This window comes from Syngnathus typhle, linkage group LG2 (genome assembly GCF_033458585.1).
Source record: "Syngnathus typhle isolate RoL2023-S1 ecotype Sweden linkage group LG2, RoL_Styp_1.0, whole genome shotgun sequence".
Taxonomy (NCBI): domain Eukaryota; kingdom Metazoa; phylum Chordata; class Actinopteri; order Syngnathiformes; family Syngnathidae; genus Syngnathus; species Syngnathus typhle.
In genome coordinates this window covers 1,068,767-1,095,867 of record NC_083739.1, presented here as the reverse complement: position 1 = coordinate 1,095,867, position 27,101 = coordinate 1,068,767, and the positions used below count along the sequence as shown (strand labels likewise).

At 41.9% G+C, this 27,101-nt stretch overlaps 1 protein-coding gene across 1 annotated transcript; it reads left to right on the top strand.

Moving 5' to 3' along the window:
• On the top strand, window positions 1-18,033 carry LOC133150377 (fidgetin-like). Its single transcript, XM_061272861.1, has 3 exons — window positions 1-133; window positions 600-642; window positions 12,393-18,033. Exons 2-3 carry the CDS (start codon window positions 606-608, stop codon window positions 14,627-14,629), a joined length of 2,274 nt encoding a protein of 757 aa, XP_061128845.1. The 5' UTR covers window positions 1-133; window positions 600-605; the 3' UTR covers window positions 14,630-18,033.
• Window positions 18,034-27,101: the final 9,068 nt, after the last annotated feature.

Below are 27,101 nucleotides of genomic sequence, written 5' to 3'. Positions count from 1 at the left end.
TGGACAGCGTCTGCTGAGACACCCAGGAGGGAGGCATGCTTCAGGGCCCGAACAAGCGAAGCTCTCCGGGTTGCCATGCTGTCCTAGAACGACAACCAATCCATCCCACCTCAACCTGTGGCTAAAATAACAGGTAAGGTGGATTAACCACTGGATCTTTCTTTTTTTTTTTTTTTTTTTTTTTTTTTTTTACATGAGGGCCACGTTTTAAACGAACGGGGAATTATTTCAACAAGTTTTTAATCGGCACGTCATTGTTTTCTTTTGATTGTAAAAATAATGACGATTATTTTGATATTCATACGCTCCTATCAGGATTTCCCGTGTTTTTTCTCTTCAATTAAGGCAATTTGCGCCATTTTTCTTTTTTTTTTAAACATAAGCCGCATCTGCTTTTGCAACAAGTTGGCGTGAATGCGATCCAAATTGATTTGGGTCCTTAACTGCGTTCTCAACTTGACATGAGTTGATGGAAAAAAAAAAAAAAAATCATGGTATATTCATCTCGCCCAGTCAGCACAGGAAATTTGTGTCGAAGTTGTTGTTTTATTTTTTATATCAAATTCTCCTCCACTAAATAATTGTTTTCCTCCATGCAGCACGAAATGATCAGCAGCAGCAGTAACAGCAGTAGCGTCTATGGTAAGGATATTTTCATTCCTTTCCCTCTCACTTTCTTCCTAATTGTGCATTTAGTATCATCTTGTGTTAACAAGTTCAACAAAAAAAGTACACTTTTTATTCAATAGGACAAAAAGTCTCGGAGATCTAGCATAATTGGATGGAATTATAATAAATATTATTCTGTTGCATGCAATGTCATGCCTGAATTAGCACCTCCTCCCCCTTTGTTTAAAACTAAAGTATATGCAAATTGGTCATTACAACCTTATTATTATCAAATTGATGTATTATTCAAATGTCATGATATATATTTCACATCTAGTACTTGAGGTTTAAACATTTTTACACTAATTCCTTTTACAAGCAATTAACATGCATTTGCATTTAATCACTGACATCACTGTGTTTATCTAAAAATACAGTCTGAGTCTCTATCACTATTTAATGCTCTTCTCATTCAAATTTCTACCAGACATTGATGATACAATGTATCAAACTCAAAAGTAAATCAAATTGAAGGTGATGAGCAGGCACAGCAGCATCCAGCAGTACATTTTTCATCTATTGGTTCCATCATAATGACCACAACTAGCCCAATCAAGTCCCGATAGGAACGGCATATACTTGGTTTGTCTGGACCATGTCAAATGGATGAAAAACGGTTATCTCTGTATGAAAAGTTGCATTACTTCTGTAGCTTTAAATGGAAAGATGCTGCCGAAGTGCTGCACATATTTTATACGGTAGCATGTGAACGGATTGGCTGACGTGTCCGAATATGCTCAAGCCGAAACCACATGTCGAGTGTACAATGTCTTTCCTCTGAAGAACAATTGGCCTGATTATATTTGTAGCGTATGGTCTCGCATCTCAGCTTAGCTGAGTAAATCCCAGGGAAGGAGAGCAAGTGCTCTGCCGAGTCTTTCCCTCCCTTGCCTGCTAAAGGTGGTTAAGCGGCTCCCAGTGGGGCCATATCCATAAATTATCCTGACACTTTCTATCAGTCTGTAATGTTTACCATTAAAAGCTGTTTTACCATCCCGGGTTGCGCCTGCCCCGCGGGACCCCTGACAGATGTAAAGCAGTTGATGTGCGCTTCTTTATGTCAGCGGGAGTGCATTTCTCCCACATGTGATGCCTTCAAGGCCAGGAAAGGCTTTTTTTGGGGGGCAAATTTGTTAAGTGTCTGTTATTTTGTTCGGGAAGCGAGCACCCTTGCAACGCATACGAGCTGCATTGTCTTTTTGCGTAGGTGTGTGTGTAGGGTTAGGGTTAGGGTTAGGACCCTAACCCCCCCCGACATGCACAATATTGTCATAGCTGGGTAGAAAGGGGTGTTTGCGCTCTTGTGGGAGTGAACACAGATGACTTGGAAGCAGCTCCCCTTCATTCCTTTTCAATTGAATTGAGAAGAGGCGCAGACATTCTTTGTCCGTTTTTCGCTATCAGTGTACATATCGTTGCTGTCGTACACGTTTGTCCCCCGGAGGCAAGGAGGAGGGCGGAATTCTAACGGCAGCACGGCCGCATGCACGAGTGTGTCCTCCTGCAACCTTCTCCCCCTATGTGATGCATTAATCATGCAGTAGAATGAGGATTCACGCATGCTATTGACTTTTGAGTAGGTGTCCGCTGCTCCGCGCTTGCCTCTGTGTTATTGCAGAGGTCACAATAGCTGACAGAGCTGGAGCTCTAACATTTCATTCTTAACGTTATTAATAAAGGCTTATTGGATAGCGCTTTCTATACTCTTGTTCAATTTTTAGTTCTTTCCACTTACACAGGAACAATGAAAATCAGGTGTCTCGCAAATTGCAGTATTTAGGTAAAAAAAAAAAGCACACAATTAAAAAAAAAAAACAACAACTCATATTTACATTTGGCAGAATGTCCATATGATGATATGGTGGGAGTGCCATTATTTATATTCCGGTTTTTGACCAGACAATGTTGCTGACGTGATATGTTTGGTGGTAGAAGGTCTTTCTGCGCCTGCGCTGGTTCTTTGTCCGGTGTAATGCATGAAATCAAAAAAGTAGATGAGACGGCAAACATTTCCCCCCCTATGATTGATAATGATAAAAATAAAGGAAATAATAATAATACATGTCCATTCCAATCCTGGATTGCACTTTTGCAAGCCTTGCCGCACACTAGCGTGGTAAAAAATGAATCATTTAACAATGCTAGTTCAAATTGATTTAGAGCATTTTGGAAAAGAAGTCTATTATGCAAAAATCATCTGTCATGATGCCCCAAGATAAATGAAACAAAAAAGTCAAATAAAAGACCCCCCCCCCCTCTCCCTCCCTCTTATTGTTGCTTGATGAAGGGCCACATTCTCCATCTTGGTGCTCACTAACATATATTTATCCTCTTCACACCGCATTCCTCAAGGCCACTCTCGGGAGCCCAGATGACATGCTCGCTAATGCGGGCTTTGTCCTCCGGGTCTCACAAAGCACCTTCCGATTTGTCCCTTTTGTGGCTACGCTTGCGCCGAGTCCTTGAACCCGAGAGAGGCTTAGTACTGGCTTCCAGGGGAAGCGTCAAGTGCCGAGGCATTGGGAATGAAGAGAAACTAGGTGGCCGCTGTCAAGCAACTCCGTTGAGGCGGCAACTCAATGAATGGCTCATTCATATATATATTTTTTTTCCCCCGACAATTGCACAGATGCCGTATTGTTGGTTCAACAACAATGAAATGCAACAAAGGTGGGATTGTCACAGCTTCTTGAATTGCGCCGGTGGGGAAAACCGGGTGCAGGCAGGGGACACATGATGGAAACATGACTGGAATGAATATGGCCACTTGGTCCAGGCGTGCACGTCAAAAGGCGGTTTCCGTGCTTCTCCCCAAAAAGGATTGTAGTGGTTTGATTTCTTTATTTTTTCTTCCCCCGCCTTCTCCCCGTCCCGCGTTGTCGCCGTTGAAATAAGTCTCCGGTTTTTAATCCCAACTTTCAGTTGAGTCAAGCCGCACAGCACACACACTGTGCATTCAACCCATTTGGATGATCGCCCTTGACGAGAGAGAGGCTGATCGCATTTATCCTTTGGCTGCACGGGACACTAATGGCCGTTTAATTACTCAATAAAAGCCACCTTTTAATAGATTTCTGGGCCTCCCGTGCGCTGAGCAAATGGTATTGATCCGTCTCCGCGCCGCAACGTGATCTCTTGAGAAGGACAATCAGAGCGCTCGGACCTTGATAGTGCATTCGTCACTTGTTAGCGGCGGCAGTAGCCTCAGATGTAACCGACACGTATTCAAATATTATTCCAAATCAGCCTAATTAAGATATTAGGCTTCTTTAAAGCAGCTGTCTGACCCTCACCATTTTTTATGGTCAGCCTAATTTATTTGAAAAGCAGGTCCGCTTTGTGTTCTTAACATTTTTCAGTTCTGGTTCTTTGTGATGCCGTCTCTCTTGACGTGTACATCAAATGAAAGACGGCTTTTCTGCACAGGCTCAAGTCACTTGGGTGGCTTTGTGGACCAGAATTGGGCCTTGTAACGGGACAATAAAAGCGACATTGTCCAGAGGCCAGCGTATACAGTTCTTTTTTCCTCGATAAATGGATTTTCATGCTCATCAAGAATGAATAACTGTGGAGAATGTGGAATTATGGTCTGCTCACATGAAGTTTGGGCGCTCTTCTGAGGGTGCTGTCTTCACATTTTTACTTTCTATATATATACATTTTAAAATTTAATATAGTATAAACAATGATTCACTGCTCGCAGGTTCAAATATAATTAATTCTAATTAAATTTAAATATAATTAGAATATCATTTTTAGCTTTGCTTCTTCAAAGTCATATCAATTGAATTATAGATTGTAAAGAAAATTCGTTGGCCCAGGAAGGTGGGTAAAGTCAGGTTCCTTACATCATTAAGATTCACAAATGTTCACATTTTGTTCACACAAGCACCGGTCGAGAATTCATGCAGACACTTTCAAGCATCCATCGAACCCACATCCAAAAGATCTTCGTGTCTCAGTTAAGATGTTTCACTTCAACACAATTCCTCGACACCAATTACCGTATTTTCCGGACTATAAGGCGCACCTAAAAACCTAAAATTTTCTCAAAAGCGGACAGTGCGCCTTATAGTCCGGTGCGCCTTATATACGGACCAAATTCCTAAATTTAAACTGGCCCGAAGCATTGTGTCATGAAATCAATCATAAGTGGGCCGCTGAAGACTATGTATCATGAATCAAAAAGACTATGGATCATTATTTTGTGATTATAAAGTAATTGGTTGCGTCTGAAGTTGACATAAAAAAGATAAAATGGAGAATGATTTGATTTGGATTAAAAATCTGACATGATGCATTAATGGTGCGCCTTATAGTCCGGTGCGCCTTATATAAGGACAAAGTTTTAAAATGGGCCATTCATTGAAGGTGCGCCTTATAGTCCGGTGCGCCTTATAGTCCGGAAAATACGGTACTACTTTCCTGCTAGCCATATTGGCGCCAACTCATCCTATGATCTTCAAACTTTGGTCGCCCAACTTCTCTTGCGATATGCTGCAGGTACTTAGATGATAGCAATGTCATCAACATTCCTGCCAGGCCACACGCTGAGCTCCGCAACAGTTGTTTACCTCGTCTCGCGACGAGCTAACATGATTAGAAATGATCTCCAACAGTTGGTGGGACGAAAGCGTGAAAGGTAGCGGGGCATCAGCTGTGGATGTGATTACAACGATCGATGGGAAGACAATGACACCATGTGGATGGATGGCTAACACCCGAGGAGACCGTGTGTGTGTGTGTGAGTGTGTGTGTGTGCGGTAATGCGAGATCAGACGTAGCCTGTTAGTCGTAGCCCGGCATCTGCTGTCAGCCACTCGCTCTAACTCCGTTAAGGATGTTATTGATTGCTCATTACGGGCCCGTTCCCTGAAAGTCGAGCGTCCCCTATGATCACATTAAGCCCCCCACCACCACCATGGGACCCCCTCCTGAGATACCTTCTGCTCATCAGCTCACATCAAGTTTCTCCTCCGAGATCTGATATCAAGCAGCCCGACATTCTTTTTTTTTTTTTATTCCCCCTTTGTGAGTTACTCCAAAATAACCGTTTCTTTTAAAGCACGCATGGTAATTGATGTGTTTTTTTTCTTCCGCCTCTGGTATGCAAATCAGTGAGCGGTGAACTTCAGTAAACTTCAATCAGTGAGCAGTGAACAAATTACAAAGTGTTTGATTTTGATTTGCCCAAAGTGATGTTTGTTAGCTTTGTGATCTGTGTTTTGTTGACTCCATGACGAACAAAGAGGAGCTGACAAGGAAGGCGTCGTTTCGACTCTTATTATTATTACCATTTGTTTTTCTTAATCAATCGTAACACATAGTAAGCGGCATACAAAAGCACAAGTACCGTTTTTTTCCATGTATAGTGCGCCCCCATGTATAAAAATGGCATGTTGATGCCGGAAAAAAGCCTGTATAATACGCACCCAAATTTTGACTCCTACTTAAGTCCGTAAATGTAAAATTATTTCAGAAAAAGATCATCTTTGGGAACAACCGGATGTTATTCTGCCGGTCAGTATCACTGCGCATGCGCTAGCAAACTCGATAGCAAAGAAATGTTTCGGATTTGTGTAGGGTACATTGTGACAGACAGCAAACGAGCAGGTGATCGAGCAAGCCTTGTCTGATACCAGAGCATTGTGTTTGAAGTGAACAGCAGAGAAGAAAGCGCATCTGTAATGGCGGCCTCCGTATCATATCCGGATTTAAAAAAGAAATAAATAAATAATATATATTGTTTTGTACCCATGTATAATGCGCACCCCAGATTTTAGGACAATAAATTAGTTAAATTTTGCGCATTATACATGGGAAAAAACGGTAGTATTTTTCGCCGTGTTCTCATGTTGTTTGTTTCTACGAGTCCTTGATTTCATCTCTTGTGGAGCAAAAGAGAAGAAAGTTGTTACTTTTTCATTGTTTGGGAAAAAATTCCAACTCCAAATCCAAAGCAAGCACCTTTTCATTTGGAGTCGAAGGGAGTGTCAGAATCATCAAGCGTCACCAAAAAAGCAGTTGGAATATTTGATAAATGTAGCCACGTGAGTTGGCAACAGGGAGAGGCCGCTCGCTCCATCTCGTGCCCTTGGTCGTCATAGTAACGAAAGACCCAGTCGGTCGGCATTTGCATGAAAATGACCGCCATGCCCTAAAAGGAAATGTATTTCTTTATCTTTTGCCACCCTTGAGGGAAAATTGTTAGAAATATATTCGTAAGACAGAGGAACAGAAAATGAACAGATGGACGTCTTCCCAAATGTTTCTCTTGAGCTACCAAACAGTACTTTGTGCTGAGACAAATAACAAGAGAGGAGGTGGGGGGGTCGCCCAGTGACCTCCTGAATGGTTGTTTTGGGATTAGTCCCGTCCAGCGCTTCCCTCCAAGTGGCCGGTGGATTGGTACTTCTCGAAATGAGTCACTTGAAAACGATCATGGGGCCGCCGTCGCCGTGTACAGTATGCTAATGGAGAACTATTACAACGCACACACTTGAAATATGACGCCGAGCGAGCACTTAATGTCCAAAAGCGCCACATTTGCGGAGATTTACAAGACGGGCGACAGGAAGGTGACGGTGGCATGAAAGGTGGGCTTGAAAACGATTAGCTCATTTTATTTACGGGGATGGACGCCGTTAGATGAGCTTACGCCGGCGCCCTCTCTATTATCCGCCTTTTTTGGCCCCCATTAGTTTCAGGCTCCGTCTCGTTTCTTAAGCCTCCCTAATCAAATCGATTTGACTTGGCTGACACGCAGGTAAACAAAGCGGCTCCCAGATCTGGGCCTCCAAAGTTAACCTCCGGGTTACACCGAGAGAAACTTTGATTCAATCTGTCGATCCCCCGTTATGATGTTTGCCGTGAGGTGACTTTCCGGAATGAGATTTGCCACCATTAGCGGAAGCTTGTTGGAATGGGGCTGGATCAGCGCTTCCTACATCTTGTACTGTGCTTTCTTGTTATCGTTATACGACAGACAAATTTGTACGTCAAACGTGAAGATGGGTGCACTGAAGAAAAAAAACAACACAACCTCAAGCCAAAATGATAACAAATGTCCTGAGTGTTTTTATCGTGTCGTCATTTTGACTTAAACTACCTGTCTGCATTGTTCATCCCCTAAAAAACTGTTTAAGCTCAGTTTTTAAAAAATGGCGTTAGATACGTTATTTCTTCTAGACGCCTTATTTACCTCATTGAAGACTATTTGAGAATCTTTTGTGTAGAGGTGAATGTGTTGAAATTTTGTAGTGACGTCACTCTACTACACACGCACAAGATCCAATTCCCGTCAATTTCATCTGAAACCGAGCCATGCGCAATTTCCTTGATGCCGAGCGTTTGTTTAACGGCGCCCTAGCCATTTAACCCAGCCCGCTCACGTGTCCAAGCAAATTTACCCAGATGGTGTCTTCAATCTTTTGTTGCGATTTTACGGCTGGCGACGATTGACGCTGTGGAGTGTTTTAATCACGTTTCCGGCTAAAAATAGTCAAAGATGTCAAGTAGCAGATGGGAGGATTATTGAAAGTGACACCAATTTGTCTGGGGGAGAAAAAGTTTCCAATGAGCTAAATACACTTTGTCAAACAGACAAAAAAGCACGCCTTGGGGTATTCCGTACATACCGTAATTTTCTGACTAAGTCGCACCGGAGTAGAAGTCGCACCAGCCATAAAATGCCCAAAAAAGTGAAAAAAAAACATATATATGCATATAAGTCGCTCCTGAGTATAAGTCGCCCCCCCACCCAAACTATGAAAAAAAAAAAAAACGCGACTTATAGTCCGAAAATTACGGTAGCTTAGTTTTACATAAGTTTTCCCAAATTTCTGGGCTGTCGAGAGTGAGTTGATCTGCCAACCGCAAGGCAAATTCAAGCCAAAGCAGAAAATAAAATAGGATTTTAGAAAGACACAAAAAATCTTTATTATACTTAGATCGTTTAGAAATGCAAATATTTCCCAACATGCCCCGAATGAACTGAGATTTTGACATCGGAATAGTTTGCAGTAGCATAAAAATTCTGCCCATTAATAATAGAACAAAAAATTGGTGCAAAAAAAAAAGATGTGCAGCATATAAATTGCTTTTGTACAATCTCAGTTTGGCACCCACGGATTCACCTATTTGTGCATATTTATGTAAATATTTTTTCAACACTAATAAATGTATTCTTATGTTAATTATGCGCTGGGCTACTCCACTGCATAACAATCAATTTAAACAAAGCCAGCACCCCCAAAATTGTAAAATATAAATATGAAAACACAATTCAAATATATGAAGTGTATTTTTAAATCATGGCAAATGTCAAACATGCACGCATGCACTGTAGTATTTGTGTGTTGGCATATTGCCCAGTGAGGGGTGTCAGGAGCCTCCTCCTCCGGCAGCTAGCTGCAAGTTTTTTCATTTTGTATCTGCATAGAAAAAGTCTTGATATTTCTACTGTTAGCATTGACACCATTTTTTTTTTTCCTGGGAAATGCGTGAGCATCAATGTCAATGACATTTTCACCTGTCAGCCAGGAAGAAAAAAAAAAAAGATTGCTTTGTAAGCGTGTCGAGTTTGTCTGACTAAATTTAGCGACACTGTTAAAAGCTTTGCCGATTGTTTCATGATATTTTGGATTTATCTAGCGCCAGTAAACTTGTCAAAGCTGATCTTCTGATGATTCCACTGATTAGAGTTTGATGGTCACACCGTGATGTCAAAGAGCATTGATTACCATGAATATTAGATGATTTTTTTTTTCTTTCTTTCTTAAAAGATGCTGACATGTGTCAAGTATCTTTCTATTGCCAGCGCAAGCTGTCATCTTTGCAGCAGCCAAGCACCAGCAGCCCGCCCTTCGTCTCTTTGAATTAGTGACAGCTCATTTCTCCGGGTCAGCGCTCAAGCATGGGAGACTTTGAACTCACTCTGTTTACTTCCCTCATCTGTTGTTGTTTTTGCCTTTGACAGACTGCTTGTCATCATAGTGAGCTGAGGAGGAGCTCAAATTCCACTTCAAAGTGCATTTGGTTTTGTTTTGTTCCGAGGAAAAAGCGAGAGGCGTTGTGTTTTTTGGAGCACTTCTGAAACGCGGGGCTTTAAGACAAAGATGAGTTTCTGAATTTTACAATTTCTCTTCTTTATATTTAGTGTTTTCCATTTTTTTTTTTTAAATGCATACAGTGTTGTTGTTTTTCAACACTCAAAGACGAGCGTACTTTTTATTTTCAGTATTGTGTGCGAGTGAGTGAGTGAGTGAGTGAGTGAGTGAGTGAGTGAGTGAGTGAGTGAGTGAGTGAGTGAGTGAGTGAGTGAGTGAGTGAGTGAGTGAGTGAGTGAGTGAGTGAGTGAGTGAGTGAGCGAGTGAGCGAGTGAGCGAGTGAGCGATAATCCTAATTTATGTCCTGACGCCCACTTACTTCCCCATTGTATATAACACCATGTACCACTTTGTCACACACACACACACACACACACACATTAGTGCAACCGACCCAAAACGAGCAGTTAAGCTCCAGTACCAGCCGTTCTGGCAAAACGTTGCTGTCGTGCTGGACTTAAAAGAGCTCATTAGCACCTCTGCTAAAGATCTGTTTACTACTGTACACACACACACACACTAATGGGCAACTAGCTTTACATGTGAATTTTGGGAGTGACGGGAATAATTAAAAAGGAAGGGAAGAGGTTTAATTGAATGCAAAATGTCAAACGGTGGGTAAAATAATTTTGTTTTTATTTCATTTTGACCCGTGCTAAGTATGCGCTATTGCACAGGATTGTAGTGTGAGGTGGGGCAGTGAGGTCTCAACTTGTTGCCTTACTGTCCTTGATCAGTCCAATAATGAGGGGGTCCATCATCAGATGTTTTACAATGATGCAATGCAAAAAGAAGGGGACTGAGGACTAATCCCTGCAGTACTCCGAAATCCAGGATGAGAGGAGAGATGCAAGTCTATTATTGTCGTCCACTGACATGGCCCAGGCCAGGGTGCTCCATTCCCAATGATTATAAATGCAAGCTTTGGATTTTTATCTTCAACACAACTGCAGAAAGTTGTAAATGTTTTGCTACAGACTCTGCGTTTAGCACGATATGATCATGAGAATAGCGTCAAAAGATCAACCGCAAAAGTGGCTTGTTTACAGGTTTGTCTTTTGGGACTTGGCAGACTTGTCAGGCATGGAGTGTCTGACAGGCTCGCGGGCCTCTGCCAGACACCTCTCGGCTAAAATGAATGCAATTATCAGATTACCGTTGTGCTAATTAGCCACTTGCGACCGCTGAGAGATGTTTGGAGAGGAGATTCGCAGAGGAGGAAATAGTCTGGGGACTTGTGATCCCTCACCTGAGCTGTTTTGTTACCAAACAAAGCACAAGATGTGTCCGTCTCTTTTTAATTTGCATTAGCGGTCGCTCTACCATAAATGAATTGTGCCCAAGTGTGGATTTCTCGCTAACAATCAATAACCGAGGCAAGACACCTTTATTATATTTTGTAGGACTAAGGGTTGAAATCTGCTGTGATGAATTCCCACCGCCTTTGGTCGTCCGTGAGTCAATGGCAGACTGTCCATGTTTACAGATGGCGCTGGCTCGGATTAAAGGAAACAGTCCCTCAACAGCCTCCCGAGGCAATAAAAAGAAGAAGAAAAAAGGGCCGGCAGAGGGCAGGTGAAAGCGAGAGAGAGCGAGAGAGCAAAGGGAGCTGGGGGAAGAAGCGAGAGCGAGCGCAGTAAATAAGAGAGACACGGGGGCGGCGGCTAGCGAACGAGGAATGGGAATTACAAATGTTGTGAAAATAAAAGGTGGTGATTAGGGGAGATCAAAGAATGGAGCTAGCAGATTGGGAGAGGTACTACAGATTGACAAGAGGTCAAGGTGGAAGTGTGCAGGAAGGAAGCAAGTGCATTGTGATTCATAGCCTGCGGCAATCGCATGCCCGTGTTTGTTCATCTGGGTCACTGAACGAGAGCTGGCTGGCCGGCCGGCCGGCTCGCTCGCGTGTGTCTGATTATGTGTTTGGAGAAATCAGAGGGTGATTTTGTGTGAAGCGGCTGCTGGTCCAGACATTTTTTTTGAAAGCCCATCCCTAGACACCTTCGATGAGCAGGCGATTAAAGCGTGAGCCTCCACGATCCAGGGTCTTAATAGTCCAGCCAAGGTTGCACGGGGGAGCATAACCCAGCCTCTCTTACGTGATCATATAGCTGCTAGCTTGTACCTTGCTTTAACTTATGTTGTCATCACTTTTATTGTTAGGGATGTAATTTTTTTGGGCTTTGCGTTCAAATCTTTAGTTTCAGTTCTCCAATAGAAAATGAAAAACTTGCAGGAAACATAAATGAATCACTCTATCGTGATGTCACTCACTAGGCCACGCCCCTTGAAGGTCCCTGTGACCTGTTTATTAACATCTTCTAGGTTTGTCCCATTTAATATTTATATTTTACAATTACACACTTTTTTTCTCTCTCTAGCTCTTTTCGATAGGGAAACATTTATTTGACTTACAAGAAAACCGAGACACAAATCAGCCGTAGGACAAATCGAATTTGTTAGTCGAGTTACCGCAGTATTTGGAACTCTTTATAACTTGTCTTAATGTATGTATATTTAGCTAAATATAGAAATGACCATTTTCCAAAGACATGGTGTGGAACAGTCCTTATTGCAGTTACTCCATCTCCCCTTGTGCTCTTTATCTGTCACCAGGGTTGAAGATGCAGTGGCATCCCGAGCAAAGCCAGTGGGCCGAACAGCATTTTGACATCTCCTCGACCACATGCTCGCCGGCCCACAAGGCGGAGCCGTACCGCGTGCTACCCGGCCACCTCCAGTGCTCCGTCGCTTACCAGTACGCCTGGGCGAACGATGACATCTCAGCCCTCACCGCCTCGAACATGCTGAAGAAATACGCGGAGAAATATTCCGGCATCCTGGAATTGCCCGTCTCATACCCCGAAGCCCCCAGTGTCCCAGGAGGGATGAACGGACGGAAAGGTGAATCGGAATCCTGGCAGGACGGCGTCTATCCTATGAGCTGCATACCTGAGGGGGTTCCCGTCCGCAAGGGAGGTGTTACAGCAGCTTCTGAGGTGCTAACTGGTTTGTGTAGCTCTCCCGGTCTTGCCTCCAGCACTCTGAGTGAGCCCATCTTCTCCAGTAGCAGTTGCGGGAGCCACCCTACCACCACACTCCACTCGTCCTCATTGCCTTCTCAGGAATTTGATGTCACTTACAGCGGTTCCTACTTGCACACTAGTTACAATTCCCAAGCTGTCCCTGCCCCTGCACATCCTGCCCCATTGCACAGCTCTGGCCTCCTGCAACCACCTCCACCGCCATCTCACTCGACATTAGTGCCAGCGTACAACGGAGGCTCCCCAAACCTGTCTGGTTATAATTACACCCCTGCGGCATACCCTGCCCAGAGCTCAGTCGGACCTGGATACAACAGTGGAGGAGTGGCCCGACCGTCTTCATACCTCCCCTCAGGCATTGCTGCACCGACACCCCTTCCCCCTTATCCATACCACAACCATAACTTGACCCCAATCGCCCCAAGCCCTCTCAACAGTTGCCCCTCCAACTTGCTGAAGAGGAAAGCCTTCTACGTGACAGGCCAAGGAGATATGGAATCCTCTTATGCAAACTTTGGCTACGACCAGACTCGAAGCGCGACCGAAAGCCCAATGTACAGAGTGGCAGACAGCAGCAGCACAAACAGAAACTGTCGCAGTCCCGTCGGTAGTGGTTTTAATCATAATTCTGAGAAGCCATTTAATCCACAGAAGCAGTCCACGCTGCCTTCGGAGGAGCAGCAGCATAGGAAGTACAGCAGCCGGGCAACCCCCAACCCACTGTCTCCATCCGCCTACGTCACTTCGTCACTCGGGGGTTCCCGCATGGCCGACTCTCTCGTCAACTTTATATCCCCGCCCCTCAGAGAGCAAAGTGCGGAAGATCATCATATCCATCACTCCCACTCAGGTGCTCCCTCCTCTTCAACCGTGTGCTCCTCACGCTCTGCTGAAGAGCAACTGAAAACCTGTGACCCGCACCTTTTGGACATGGTCACCTCTGAAATTGTTCAACAGGGCCCTCCCATGGACTGGAGTGACATTGCAGGCTTGGAATCGGCCAAAGCCACCCTGAAAGAGGAGGTTCTCTGGCCCATTTTACGCCCTGACATGTTCAGATCCTTAGGCGCCAGTCCACGTTGTGTGCTGCTGTTTGGCCCGCGAGGCAGTGGCAGGACGTTGCTAGGACGTTGCCTGGCCATCCAGCTTGGGGCATCGTTACTTCGACTCAGCGCGTCGACTTTAGTCACCAAGTGGCTGACGGATGGCAAGGACATTATCAGAGCGTCCTTCCTGGTAGCTCGCTGCCGTCAACCCTCTGTCCTGTTCATTAGTGAGGTGGACGTGCTTCTAGCGGCACACCTCACTGAAGAAAGTCCCGTCAACAGACTAAAGGGGGAGCTACTTTCCCAGCTGGACTCACTTTTAATGGGCTCCGGTGTGGACGGAAGACACCAAGTATTAGTGGTTTGCTCCACAAGTAGACCCCAGGACATAGACGAGGGGTTGCATAGGTACTTTGCTCGGCGGGTTTTGGTATCCCTGCCTGACAGTGCAGCTCGCCACCAGATGGTCAGCCAGTTCCTCGCCCAATACCAGCACAAATACTGCATGAGTGACGAGGAGCTAGCACTGCTTGTCCAGCGCACCGAGGGTTTCTCGGGACTTGACCTGTCCAGACTTTGCCAGGAAGCCCACGTGGGTCTGTTACACATCTCCACGCAACAGGGCATGGAGATGGCCAATATGATTCGGCCACTGACCTACCAGGACTTTGAAAGGGTCTTTTGTAAATTCTGCGCCAGTGTCTCGCAAAAAGAGATAGATGTGCACACTGAGTGGAACAAAATGTTTGGATGCAGACAATGAAATGCAGACGTCTTTGATGTAAACATTGTACTGGAGTGGGAAAACCAACAACAACAGTAAGGGCCTCACGGAAAATCATTCACACCACAGGATTTGTATATACACTGTCCTAGGGGTGTAACGCTAAGCTACATGTATCTGATTGTGTATTCTTCGCTACAGAAGACTATCCAAAGAGTCACCCAGCTTCCCTGGTTTCATGCTAGTCAAACGCTAAGTGGTAAGCTAACTTGCTATTGACAGCCTAGCGTGTTAGCTTGAAGTCTTTACAAGTACTATTAACGCTACAAAGGTTTGAGGAGTGACATGTAACACAGAGCCAATGAGAGCGGCACACAAGACACGCTAACTGCCAAAGCTAACGTCGATGTAATGTTGCAAATCAACAAGGAAAGGAGTATTTGAACTGCAAATCATTTTACAGCGGAACATATCAACCTACAAACTGTAAATGAGAAATGATAGTGATTAAGAGAGAAAAGAGAGCAATGCAGTAAACACACAAATGGAAATGAATCAATATGTTTAAACAGTACATTCTTGAAAATGGACTTAGCGTTACACCCCTCGTCTATCTGAGTTTTAACAAATCTATTAGACCATCTGGCATTATGAAGTGCTTGAATGCTGATTTTTCCATTTGAGTGAGTTATCAAACAGCGCTAATTAATGAAGCATTTCATTCAGTCGCTAAAAGACTTTTTTGGAGACGAATGTTCGAAAAATAATTAGAATTTGACATCGGAATCAAGGACAAACATATTAGTGTTCTTTTTGCCAGCAAATTTGCTCCGTTATAGATTGGAAAATTCCTGGATAATTCTGCATGACAAACATTTGATTCAAAAAGATTACAAACGAAGGAAGCGCAAAAACAACATTTTGGAAATTTGGTGGCAATTGACCATAAACCTCACAACTTGTGGTGGGCTGATAAATTTGTATAGCACTGTCTATATATATATTGCATATATATACTGTTCATGCAAGTATTTATTTATACAATATTGTTTATTTAACTAACTGTAAAGTGGAAAACATTTGAGTTTGACATTAAAAAGTAAATATGGTATTTTCATTTTGCTTCTGCCATCATGTTATGTAGAGTTGTCATCGCTAACTAGTATCAATGTAGTCTTGGAATATAGAAGCCAAATCCCAAACGGAGTGTGGATGATGTTTTAAGCTTGCTGTCAAACCCAAATGTTTTCATTGACAGCAAAAATAAAGAAATCAGATCAATCCTCCAGGAGATGGCTACATAAGAGATGAAGTTGCTGATCCAAGTGCCTGAAGTGATGCTTTCTGATTCCATTTATACCATAGTTGACATTCCTAGATGGAATTGATGTCAAATTTTGAGCTTTAAATCAGCGTGTTTAACAATTGACAGTCAAATTGTTTACGCTTTTATCGGCGCAACAATATTCTTGGCCCTGATTCCCTCCAACCAAGCAAAAATTTGTGAAACCTACTGTCATCTCAAAATAGAAATGCGGATAGATCGGACATACGATGTACCGTATTTTCCGGACTATAAGGCGCACCGGTCTATAAGGCGCACCTTCAATGAATGGCCCATTTTAAAACTTTGTCCTTATATAAGGCGCACCGGACTATAAGGCGCACCATGTCAGATTTTTAATCATTCTCCATTTTATCTTTTTTATTTCAACTTCAGACAGAACAAATGACTTTATAATCATAAAATAATGATCCATAGTCTTTTTGAGTCATGATTCATAGTCTTCAGCGGGCCACTTATGATTTATTTCATGACAGAATGCTTTGGGCCAGTTTAAATTTGGGAATTTGGTCCATATATAAGGCGCACCGGACTATAAGGCGCACTGTTGGTTTTTGAGAACATTTTAGGTTTTTAGGTGCGCCTTATAGTCCGGAAAATACGGTACTTAAAATGAAATTTCATAACTATTGGGTTGATTAACCCCTCTAGCTTTTGTCCATCCGTAGGTGCCCTAAGGCAGAAATGACAACAATGGCCAATGAAGAAAAAGCTTTATTATTATTTTTTTCTCTGTCTACAAGGCAAATTTGTTTACACCTCCCAAAAGTTAGCCAACTCACTGACCTCACTGAGCGTTTTGCATGTACAAGGTACAGTTTTAAAATGTCTGTTTTTGTTTAAATATGTGTTTGTGTCGACCAGTCCAAGGTGGTTGCAAAACTGGCAAACTACACCGGTGACAATGAATGTACAGCACTTAAAATGTTCCCCATTGATGAAATTGTACCAATAATGACATGTTTTTAAATCAATGTTGTCAATTTGAACCATTGACAAAATAGTTACACATATTTGCTAAATCGTGAAATTTGTGGAGAAAATGGAGAATATTTCTTTTTTTCTTCATGTCCATTGTGTTGCACTGAAATGTATTTTGGGAGGAATTCTGCTCCGTCAATGCCTTCCAACATTATATCAGTAAGTCTCGTGTTTTATTTTAACCTCTGATGTAAAAAAATTTAAATAAAATTGGAAAAAAGTGCGCCGCATTGTGTTGCAGCTACAGTTGATGGGTAGGAAAGACAAAAGACGAGGAGTAGTGCTGTGATCCATCAGAGCAGAACACAAAGTGAAATGCCGAAAAGAAAACCTTTTTTTTTTTTTCCCCCTACCTCAAGGCTAGTTTACTGTAATTCTTTCAAAATATCGCAGATTTAGGATCAAATGCGTTAAAAAAAAAAATAGTAACAACAAAATGGAACATTTGGTGCAGTCGGAACTTTTCCCCATCTCATCCATTTTGCATTCCACTGATGCTTTCACAGAAACACACATTCGTTTTTACGTCTAATCTTTTGCGAGCAGTCATTGTGTATATACCTGAGCACCTTTTTGACACTTATTTACATTTTTTATTTTGTTTGGCTGTTAAATCTGACCAGTAAAACACACCTGCTCAACATTTAACCGCTGTGTCGTGTTTGTTGTAAATACATGAAAATCCAAATGTGCACTTATGAGTTTTCATTTACTGCCCTTCTTGTTGCCAGTAAATTATACTATTTTAATATACATCATTCGGATATTCAGAATGTGAAACGAAAATTTTGTTGAACGGCTGTTTGTATCAGTACACGAAATTTCAACGTCTTTTTGATGAAGTTGTGACTTTTTTTTGGGGGGGGGGGTGAAAATAGATTAGTAGTAGCAGCAGAGACGGCAGCAAATCAAAAGTCTTTTCAAGGGAAAAAAAAAAAAGATAAAGAATTTCGGGGACAATGAAGAAATGAAAGGTGTCCAATGGGTGACAAATAGAAGTGGTGATATTTCGTTGGGAACAAAAAGGATCGGCAGCTTGATTTTTAAACAGAGTTACGTACTGCAGTTTGACACAACCAAAGCTTTCAAGTGTAAACAATGCTTCAAGTGTGTACAGTGTGTGATCCCTATCACTTGTAATAAAACACATTTCCCAACAAGCGTGTACGAAAGTTTGCTTGATCCAAGAAACAATTCCACCAGTGGTCCCTGAAGTCTACAAGCATTACTGGGGAAAAGAAAAAAAATATTTGCACGTATTTGGTCTTTAAAAGTGAGAGAGAAAAAAAAAAAAGCACAATGGGTACTGACAGACACTTTATCCCAATTTAGTGTTCAAGCATTTGTTTTTTTTAGTCCTCACTTAAATTGTCAAATTTGTCAAAAGCAAAAAAATAATAATAAATTAAATGCGTATTGCACAAAAGTAAATCAGAAATGTTAAAAAAAGAAAAAAAAAAGAGACAGCATCTCGATACCAGTGAATGCGCATGTGACCTTCGATAATATTCCGCCTTGCGATTTCACTCTAAAACATAATCAATCCGTAATGAATAAAATGTCAATAAAGATCCATGGATTCCAAACTAAGGCTGAGACTTACAGGACAACGAGGCACAACCGACGGATCCATCCAAGACGCTGGTGAGTACAACAAATAACACATCATGTCAAATAGTAACCGCCTAATAATAATCATATCATTTGATGCTACCTTTCAAGATTTAATATTTAAGAGAGAAACATCGCAGAAGTCGCTAAAGGCTGATTTTCTTTTCTTCTTCTAAGTTGGTAACCATGGCGCCACCTGACCCTGATTGCATTCTCTTTTTGTATTTAGTCACTGTGCCACTTCATCTTCATCGCATTGGTAAGCATACCAATCCAAACCACTTTCTATTTTTCTTTGTGACCCCCGTCTATTGTGCATGGTATCTTGATGGAAAATACATTTTACAGTATTACTTGAGTCAAGGTTTTAAAGTGTCTGACATTTGCTGTACTAAAGTATCAAAAGGATTTTGTGTTCACTATTTCTATTAGTTTTATTTATTTGAAAAATGATTTTGCTCGTAAAGATCTGTGTTGGCTAATGGGTGAGGTTAGCTAGCATCTGTCGGCTTGTCTAGAAGCCCAAAAAAATAATGTTTGACTATCTTTATATTTTTCATGTCTACATGTGTTGCCTCACCGTTTACAAACACGGGTTGCCTCTAAAACAATAACTATAGATGCAGTTAGCACGTGACGTTTGTATGTTGTTTGTTAGCATTAAGTTAAGTGGACTTTGTAATCCTCGGGATTTTGTTGAGTTGAACTAAACTTGTTTAATTTTCTAAATCTTTTGTTTATTTCGAATGAATTTTTTTTACGAATCGCTCACTAAAGTGACGTTTCTGACTTGTGTTCTCCAGTCCGTTCTTTCCTTTCTTCCTTCGTGCCATCCCTTCTTTACTACCTGCTTGTGCTTTCTCTATTTTATTCAATCGTTCCTTACCCCCCCACCCCCCTTTTTGCTTTGCTTGTGATCAACCAGTTGAGGATGCACTAATTGGCCGGAGCATCTTCCCACCACTCGGCTCAGTTTGCCAATCTGCAACCAGCTTCAGATCGGGAAGAGAATGGAATGAAATTGAGGTATCAGGTGCGGTCAGAGGGGTGAATTGCAGCTTTGGAATCATCAAGAGTGGTTAATCCACATCCCACAGGACACCAATCCTCCGTCACCTTGAAATTAATTGAAAACACCCCCCCCCCCCCTTTAAATATGCCAGTTGTCATTGTAGCAGAGCTGCATCCTCATTATGACTTTTCATCTGCTCTTTTCTATCTTGATGGAACGCTAGTCAAGGTAAATACACAAAAGTAAAAATCTTGTTTTTTTCCCAATTGTCATTTGAAGTCTGAAGCCTTTATGGAAATTGTTTTGCATCTGCCTTCGTTGAGCGTGCACACCTTTATCGTCTTTTCTTTTTTCTCCCCCCTCTATTGACGACAGCATCATTAGCGCATCTTGTCCAACGCGTTACACATAATTGGAATCAACGTCTATTCTTGATGCTCGTGACCTTCCCCTTGTTTTGCAGCAAACGGTGTCTAACTGCTGAGAGGGAAGCTTAACGAGAAGGAAGAACACACGCTAAGTGTTTTGGCTTTGTTGTATCAGCGGCACAATACATCGAATATACCATCAGAAAATTGGAGTGTTCATGCAATCCGTGTCATTTTCATGTATGTTGTAAACTAAAAGGATTTGCTGTCTTTTGTGGCATTTTTTTTTTTTCTTTTCATGAAATTGAATGTGCAGAAGGATTGGAGGAAATAAGAGCAAAGTGGCCAGATGTCACAAAAAGTTCCGAAAAAACTCTTCTTTGACTTAAATGTAATGCTCAGAATAGAAACACGTCTTCCAAAAGTTTCCTCGAAAAACTGCTTGGATCAGTGAGATCATCCTGTTGAATAATCCACAGACTTTCCCAATCATTTCAAAATCGTCTTTTCTCTTTGTTTTGGTATTTTCCAAGATGGCCGCCATTAGAAAGGGGCATTTGCGCCGTCGTGGGAGTGAAAAGAGCCATCTTGCTTCTTTGACATGGCCAAAGTTGAAATGAACAAAGGCGGTCATTCCATCAGTACTGTGTACTTCAAACTTTCCGTAGTCCATTAAGACGTGAAGCTGTTGCCATGGCAACACCGGCGATTCTATTTTCCTCATTACGTACCAGTGTGAACTCAAAACAAAAGGCAGCAGTGCACTTAGGTTGTGCTTGAATGAATTCAAGATAGAGATGCACAAAGATGAGGCGACAAACTGCGGAGGAGACTTTGTACTCGTCAGTCAGGCCCCTGGAATGGCCCTAACCCTAACCCACCCCAATCCTGCAAGTCCTAAACATGGCACATGGCTTTTGCCCTGGGGTCCATCCAAGTGACAGCTGTTGATTTACATCCCTCCAGCACATGCCAGACAGATAAAGAAGGATTCCGTCACTCCCAATCCTCCTCCATTCTTTGACCCCAAACCTGCTTGTCTGCTACTGGACTTCCTTCTCCAAGCACGCATGATTGCGTACGATTTTCAGTCCCCACCAAAGAGCCCAACCCCCATGCAATATTGACTTCTTTAGCCAACCAAAGAATTGGTTTGCGTTTCAGTCATGGCTACAAATGACCATAGCAATGTTTATGTGATAATGACATAATAAAAATCATAAATAAATAACAAAATTAAACATATATAAATATAAATTAAATATAAATATAAATACCGTTTTTTTCCATGTATAATGCGCAAGATTTAACTAATTTACTGTCCTAAAATCTGGGGTGCGCATTATACATGGGTACAAAAAAATAAAAAATCTTTTTTTTCTTTTTTTTTTCTTTAATCCGGATATGATACGGAGGCCGCCATTACAGATGCGCTTTCTTCTCTGCTGTTCACTTCAAACAGGCTCCATACGAACACAATGCTCTCGTATCAGACGCTTGCTCGATCACCTGCTCGTTTGCTGTCACAATGTACCCTACACAAATCCGAAACATTTCTTCGCTATCGAGTTTGCTAGCGCATGCGCAGCGATACTGACCGGCAGAATAACATCCGCTTGTTCCCAAAGATGATCTTTTTTCTGAAATCATTTTGTTTATGGACTTAAGTAGGAGTCAAAATTTAGGCGCGTATTATACATGGGTACAGGCTTTTTTCCAGCATCGACATGCCATTTTTAGGGTGCGTATTATACATGGGGGCGCATTATACATGGAAAAAAATGGTATAAATATAAGCGAATAAAAGCACTTCATTATTCCAAGCAACTCTAAAGCTTTGCTGTGTGTCTGGAAATGAAAACATTAAAATATTTGATGAATCCAATTGATCAAGCACCAAATCATTGACAAAAAAGAAGACACAGTTGATACAAAAATAAGGAACGGAAAAACGACCCACAAGAAATGTACGGCTAGTCTACTCGGTGACACCCACTCAGTCAGAAGCCTCCAGAAGACAAGCAAGCCAGCTGTCATGTCAGTCGTTCTGCTAACCCGTCCGACTCCCAGAGTGACTGCGAACATTGTGGCAAGCGTTGCCACCCTGACACACACACACAAACAAGTTCCCGAAGGTAGCCTCCTGCGACAAGACAGGTTGTTGTTTTTATCCACCGATGGATGGATGGATGGATGGATGGATGGATGGATGGATGGAGGTGGCGGCTGACACTGAAACACTCGACTGAACTTCAACATTCCTACAACTGCTGTGAGACTAAGAAGCCAGAAAGAATTCTATATTCTCATTTAAATATGATCCATCCAATTGAGCTCAGGTCAAACAAGGAAGTTCCCCATGCTAAACATTTAACGGCAACATCAGACAGCTGTTCTTTCTCATCTTTGTCCTCATCTCAATCTCCCTAAATCCTCATTTTGACTCTCAATCATCGTGGCGCCACATCTGTGACTCATTTCCCTTCGGTTGAAATTTGACTTGCCAGAGATACGCGGGGCGATAAAGGAATAATTCATGCCACGTAATTGGACTCAATTAGGCTTCATGAGATCATTTCAATTAGCGGCTGTGTTTTCCTTTGCCGCTCCTGGAGGGCTGTTCTATATCCGCCAGGGACTAATCTATCGCTGCCATTGTTTCCAGCGCCGTGAATTAGTCACGGATAATTAATTGATCCCATTTAGCACACGCTCATGTGTGCCTTTAAACTTCATTTGGAGTGAAGGTTGCTCATCGAAATCAACGTCACAATGGAGTTGAAGGGATGATTTGACCCAAATGATTCTATGGCTATAATAATTCGATGCAATCATGAAGCCTGTGGGGGAGAAAAAAAAAGCCGCTCGTTGGATTCCTTGTGAATGTCAATTGATGCATGGGAATCCATTCGACATGGATTCCATGAACTAAAAGGCCGCCTCTCTTTCAAAGGTTAAGGTGGAAATTCATTTGCTTGTTTGTCACTTCAATCCTGCTCTTGGAAATAATTTGTAACTTTGACAGCCCACCGGATCACGTGATCTCTCCGTAATTGTGCTTGCCGAATACAAACGGTGGCGACAGGGTTAGGATTGAAATTTCATTTTCAGCCCTTCATTTATCGCCTTGTGGTTGAGTTGAAGCTATTCATACGGAATTTCTCCCGCCCACCGGCACCCGCTTGCTCCTGTCTTGTATTCCACAATGGCCGAGATTCTTTGAGTATACACACAAGGAAGAGGAGGAAGGAAGGAAGGTTGGGGGGGGGGGGGGATTAAAACGAAAGCACTCCAAAGTCAAGGTCCATCCATGTAGTTATTGTATGAGATGGTCCCTGTCAAGGATGACAGTTTGAAACACTTGACCCACGAAAATGAATTCTTTGCCAGGGCCAAGTGACAGCTCTGAGTAATTCATTCTTTTGAAATGTTGAGGCAGATGGAGAGAGAATGGAAGAAGAAGGGGAGTGACGTGGAATTTGATAGAGCGAGACAAGAGCCAGGGACAGCCAGATAAGGGAGGAATAAAAACGAGACAAACAAAGACAATTTAGACATTAGAAGAACACTTTGACCACCTTAAGTTCATACTAAAAAGTTGAAATATACATTTGAAAATATAGGAATTGATAGGCCATTTTGGTGGTCTAACAAATACGCCAAGAGCATTTACCGTTTTTTTCCATGTATAATGCGCAAAATTTAACTAATTTATTGTCCTAAAATCTGGGGTGCGCATTATACATGCGTTTTTGTTTTTTTTTAAAATCCAGATATGATACGGAGGCCGCCATTACAGATGCGCTTTCTTCTTCTCTGCTGTTCACGTCAAACACACTCCATACGAACACAATGCTCTCGTATCAGACGCTTGCTCGATCATCTGCTCGTTTGCTGTCCCAATGTACCCTACACAAATCCGAAACATTTCTTCGCTATCGAGTTTGCTAGCGCATGATACTGACCGGCAGAATAACATCCGCTTGTTCCCAAAGATCTTTTTTCTGAAATAATTTTACGTTCACGGACTTAAGTAGGAGTCCAAATTTGGGTGCGTATTATACATGGGTACAGGCTTTTTTCCAGCATCAACATGCCATTTTTAGGGTGCGTATTATACATGGGGGCGCATTATACATGGAAAAAAACGGTAAATATGTTCAATAAGACATCACCCGCGCTCCAATGACACTGACGGTTATTCACATTGTGCTCTTAGAAATAAAAGAAGAATAAAAGAAAAAGGAATCAAGTAACCTCTGCTTAGGTAAACAAACTGTGAAAGGCTTTTATTAAAGGATTAACTCTGCTGCTTTGAGATCATCCGAATCGACTTGTGTGATGTCCATGAAAACTTTTCAATGCTAATAGCTCGACAGATGATGAGATCGAGTGGGGGAGGGAAAAAAAAAAGAAAAGAAGCCCGAGTGCGGCACCGTCCTTCAGATGGCTGATGGCTGCACGGTGCGCTTTGTTGAAATTAGCAGAACTTGGCAGCGATCGACGTCCTCAAATAGCGACATCTCCAACGCCCTGTGTTCTTTCAACTTAAAAAGGAGAGACGCACAAGTGACGGGGGGGAGCAAAGAAAATTCATAAAAGAAGCTTAAAATACAAAACTGGCTTGCCAGTGGAAAAATAGCTGTTGGGGGTCACCTTTTAACCTTTTGAAGAACAGGTCACATCACTGACAGACAACCAATGGAAAAAGCAGAACAAAAATGGATCCATATGCTGCAAGAAAATCCTACCAGACCCCCAAGGCAGCGCTGACGGACGGACGGACGGACGGATGGATGGGGGAGAGAGAGACAGAGAGAGACAGAGAGAGAGCTTTTTCTCTCTGTCCCTCTCTGGTCCAATTTGCACTTTGTCGTTATTTAGAGAGCTGCTGATGCTTTAATGATTTGAGGGGGCCTCATTGTGATGTAGCGCCACCTCTGTGTTGTCTAATTGTCTCCGAGCAGGCAGGCTGACGGCCGTCTGTCTGGAATGCAAAATCAACTCGTAACGAGGAGCCCATAAAAAAAAGCAAGCGTGTCTGGATTGTATTCTTGGGTGGAGCATTTGGAGATAAAGAAGAAATGTGTGCATGCATGTATGCCAATTAAAAATGACCTCCTCTCTCTACCTGGGATCATTTCAATCCAGTTTACCCTGGAATGAGAAAGCAAGCTATTAAATGTAATCATAAAATGAACGCTTGACTTAAATCATGTTTATATTTCCTTGCAATTAGCCGTCACATAACCAAATTTCTTGGCATTATAAATTTAATTGACGCGTCTATTAAAAGCCACATTCGTGACATTTAAGGGTTTGTGTGTGTGTGTGTATGTGTGTGTGCATCCACAATCGATCGGTGCATGGTTTAAATGACTTCCAATCAATGTTATGCCACCAACTCCTCAATTAAAAAAAATCTTAATAAATTGCTAATGCACACTCATTATACTTGGAGTGACCTATAATGTCATAATTGCTTGATTATGAAGGCCTGTTAGTTTTTCTCTGACAGAACATCATTTCCTTTTCTTAGGCAATTGTCAGACATTCCTCATTTAAAAAAAATATATTTATACTGTATATGCATGTTTTTCTTGTTTCTAATTGCTCACTAAGCATAAAATCAAGTTGCTGGGATTCAACCCTGAGATCATTTGTTCGTCAATTCATTTAAGAGTTTGCGTCTTGGAGAATTGAATGGGTTTCTTAGAAAATGTATTTTTGTCCATAGTCAGCGAGGAAAAAAGAAAAACAGAAAATGCACAGGCTCAATCCATATTTGATGCATTTTGGAAGTAGGCATGCATTAAAAGTTCAGGGACATCCTTTTAATCATGGCAAGGCTTTTTAACACAAAGAAAAGAGCGGCCAAGCAAATGTTTCTAACAAGACGAGAGGTAATTGCTTGTTTGACGCTCACCTCAAGCTCTAAAAGCAACATTCTTGAAGATGAGTTTTTTTTTTTTTTTAATACTAACAAAGCTAGTTTAATTTGCACATTCGCTATGTGGATCTTAAGTGCTTGAGGTATAACAGATTTCCTTTTTTTTTTTTTGATGAATACACAGCGATGCATTGTGTCCTTACACACGTGCAAGGCTGGCCTGTAAATTTAACAAGAGTGTAACCTTGATGGACCCAACACACACACACACACACGAGTGTGCTTTCTTTCTCGCTGTACTTAAATGATGTTGAAACACAGACACTTGTTGAATAAAAATCAAAGTAGAAGTCGTGATTCAACCTCAATGTTCAAGTTTGGCTCCTTTCAGTTTTTTTTCCCTGAAGGAGGTCGCCACAGCATTTTTGTCCAGATGGAAAAACAAATCAAGAAAACAAATGGTGTACCCAAGAGCAATAGTAGAAGGATTCTTATTGGAAGTTGAATGCAATAAATTAAATTCCGTAATTTTTGGACTATAAGTCGCGGTTTTTTTCATAGTTTGGGTGGTGGGGGGGGAGACTTATACTCAGGAGCGATTTATATACATATATATGTTCTTTTTTTCACTTTTTTGGGCATTTTATGGCTGGTGCGACTTATACTCCGGTGCGACTTATAGTCCGAAAATTACGGTAGATCATAAAAAGTAGCTCAATTCTCCACTTATGAATTGTTGTTTTACTTAGAAGAAGTCAATAAAACTCACATCGCATGTTGATGTTTGAGAATTAGCTAGGCTTGACTTTTGGCATAGCTTTACTAAACTGAAAGCAAAGAAATATAAAATATACAAACAATATTTACTGAGAAGGGGTGTATCTTCTTTGGATGTGTTTTAGATTAGATGGAGAAAATTTGAAAACAAGGATTTTTCTGGAGCATGTTCAAATGGAGCAGCTAACGTATGGTATTTGTAAAAATAATTCCTGAAGATTTTTCGAAAGAAAGATTTTTGTAATGTAGCAGCTAAATGTACGGTACAGTGTTTTCGGATTTTTTTTTTTTTAGTTTGATATTTCATGTTGCTATTTGTGGAGGTTAGACCGATGCCAAGCAATGCCTTTATTGTTGAAGAATGGGCATAATGGCTTCATGCAGGGAGATTTGAGTTGCAAGTGGCATTCATCTGTCACCTTTCCCTTTCCGTCTCGGTAGGCGGCCTTGTCAGTCCCCGTTATGACCCACATTTAATTTGGCTTTTGGAAATGTCCCTGATAAAATGGCCTCTTTCGCTCATTCCC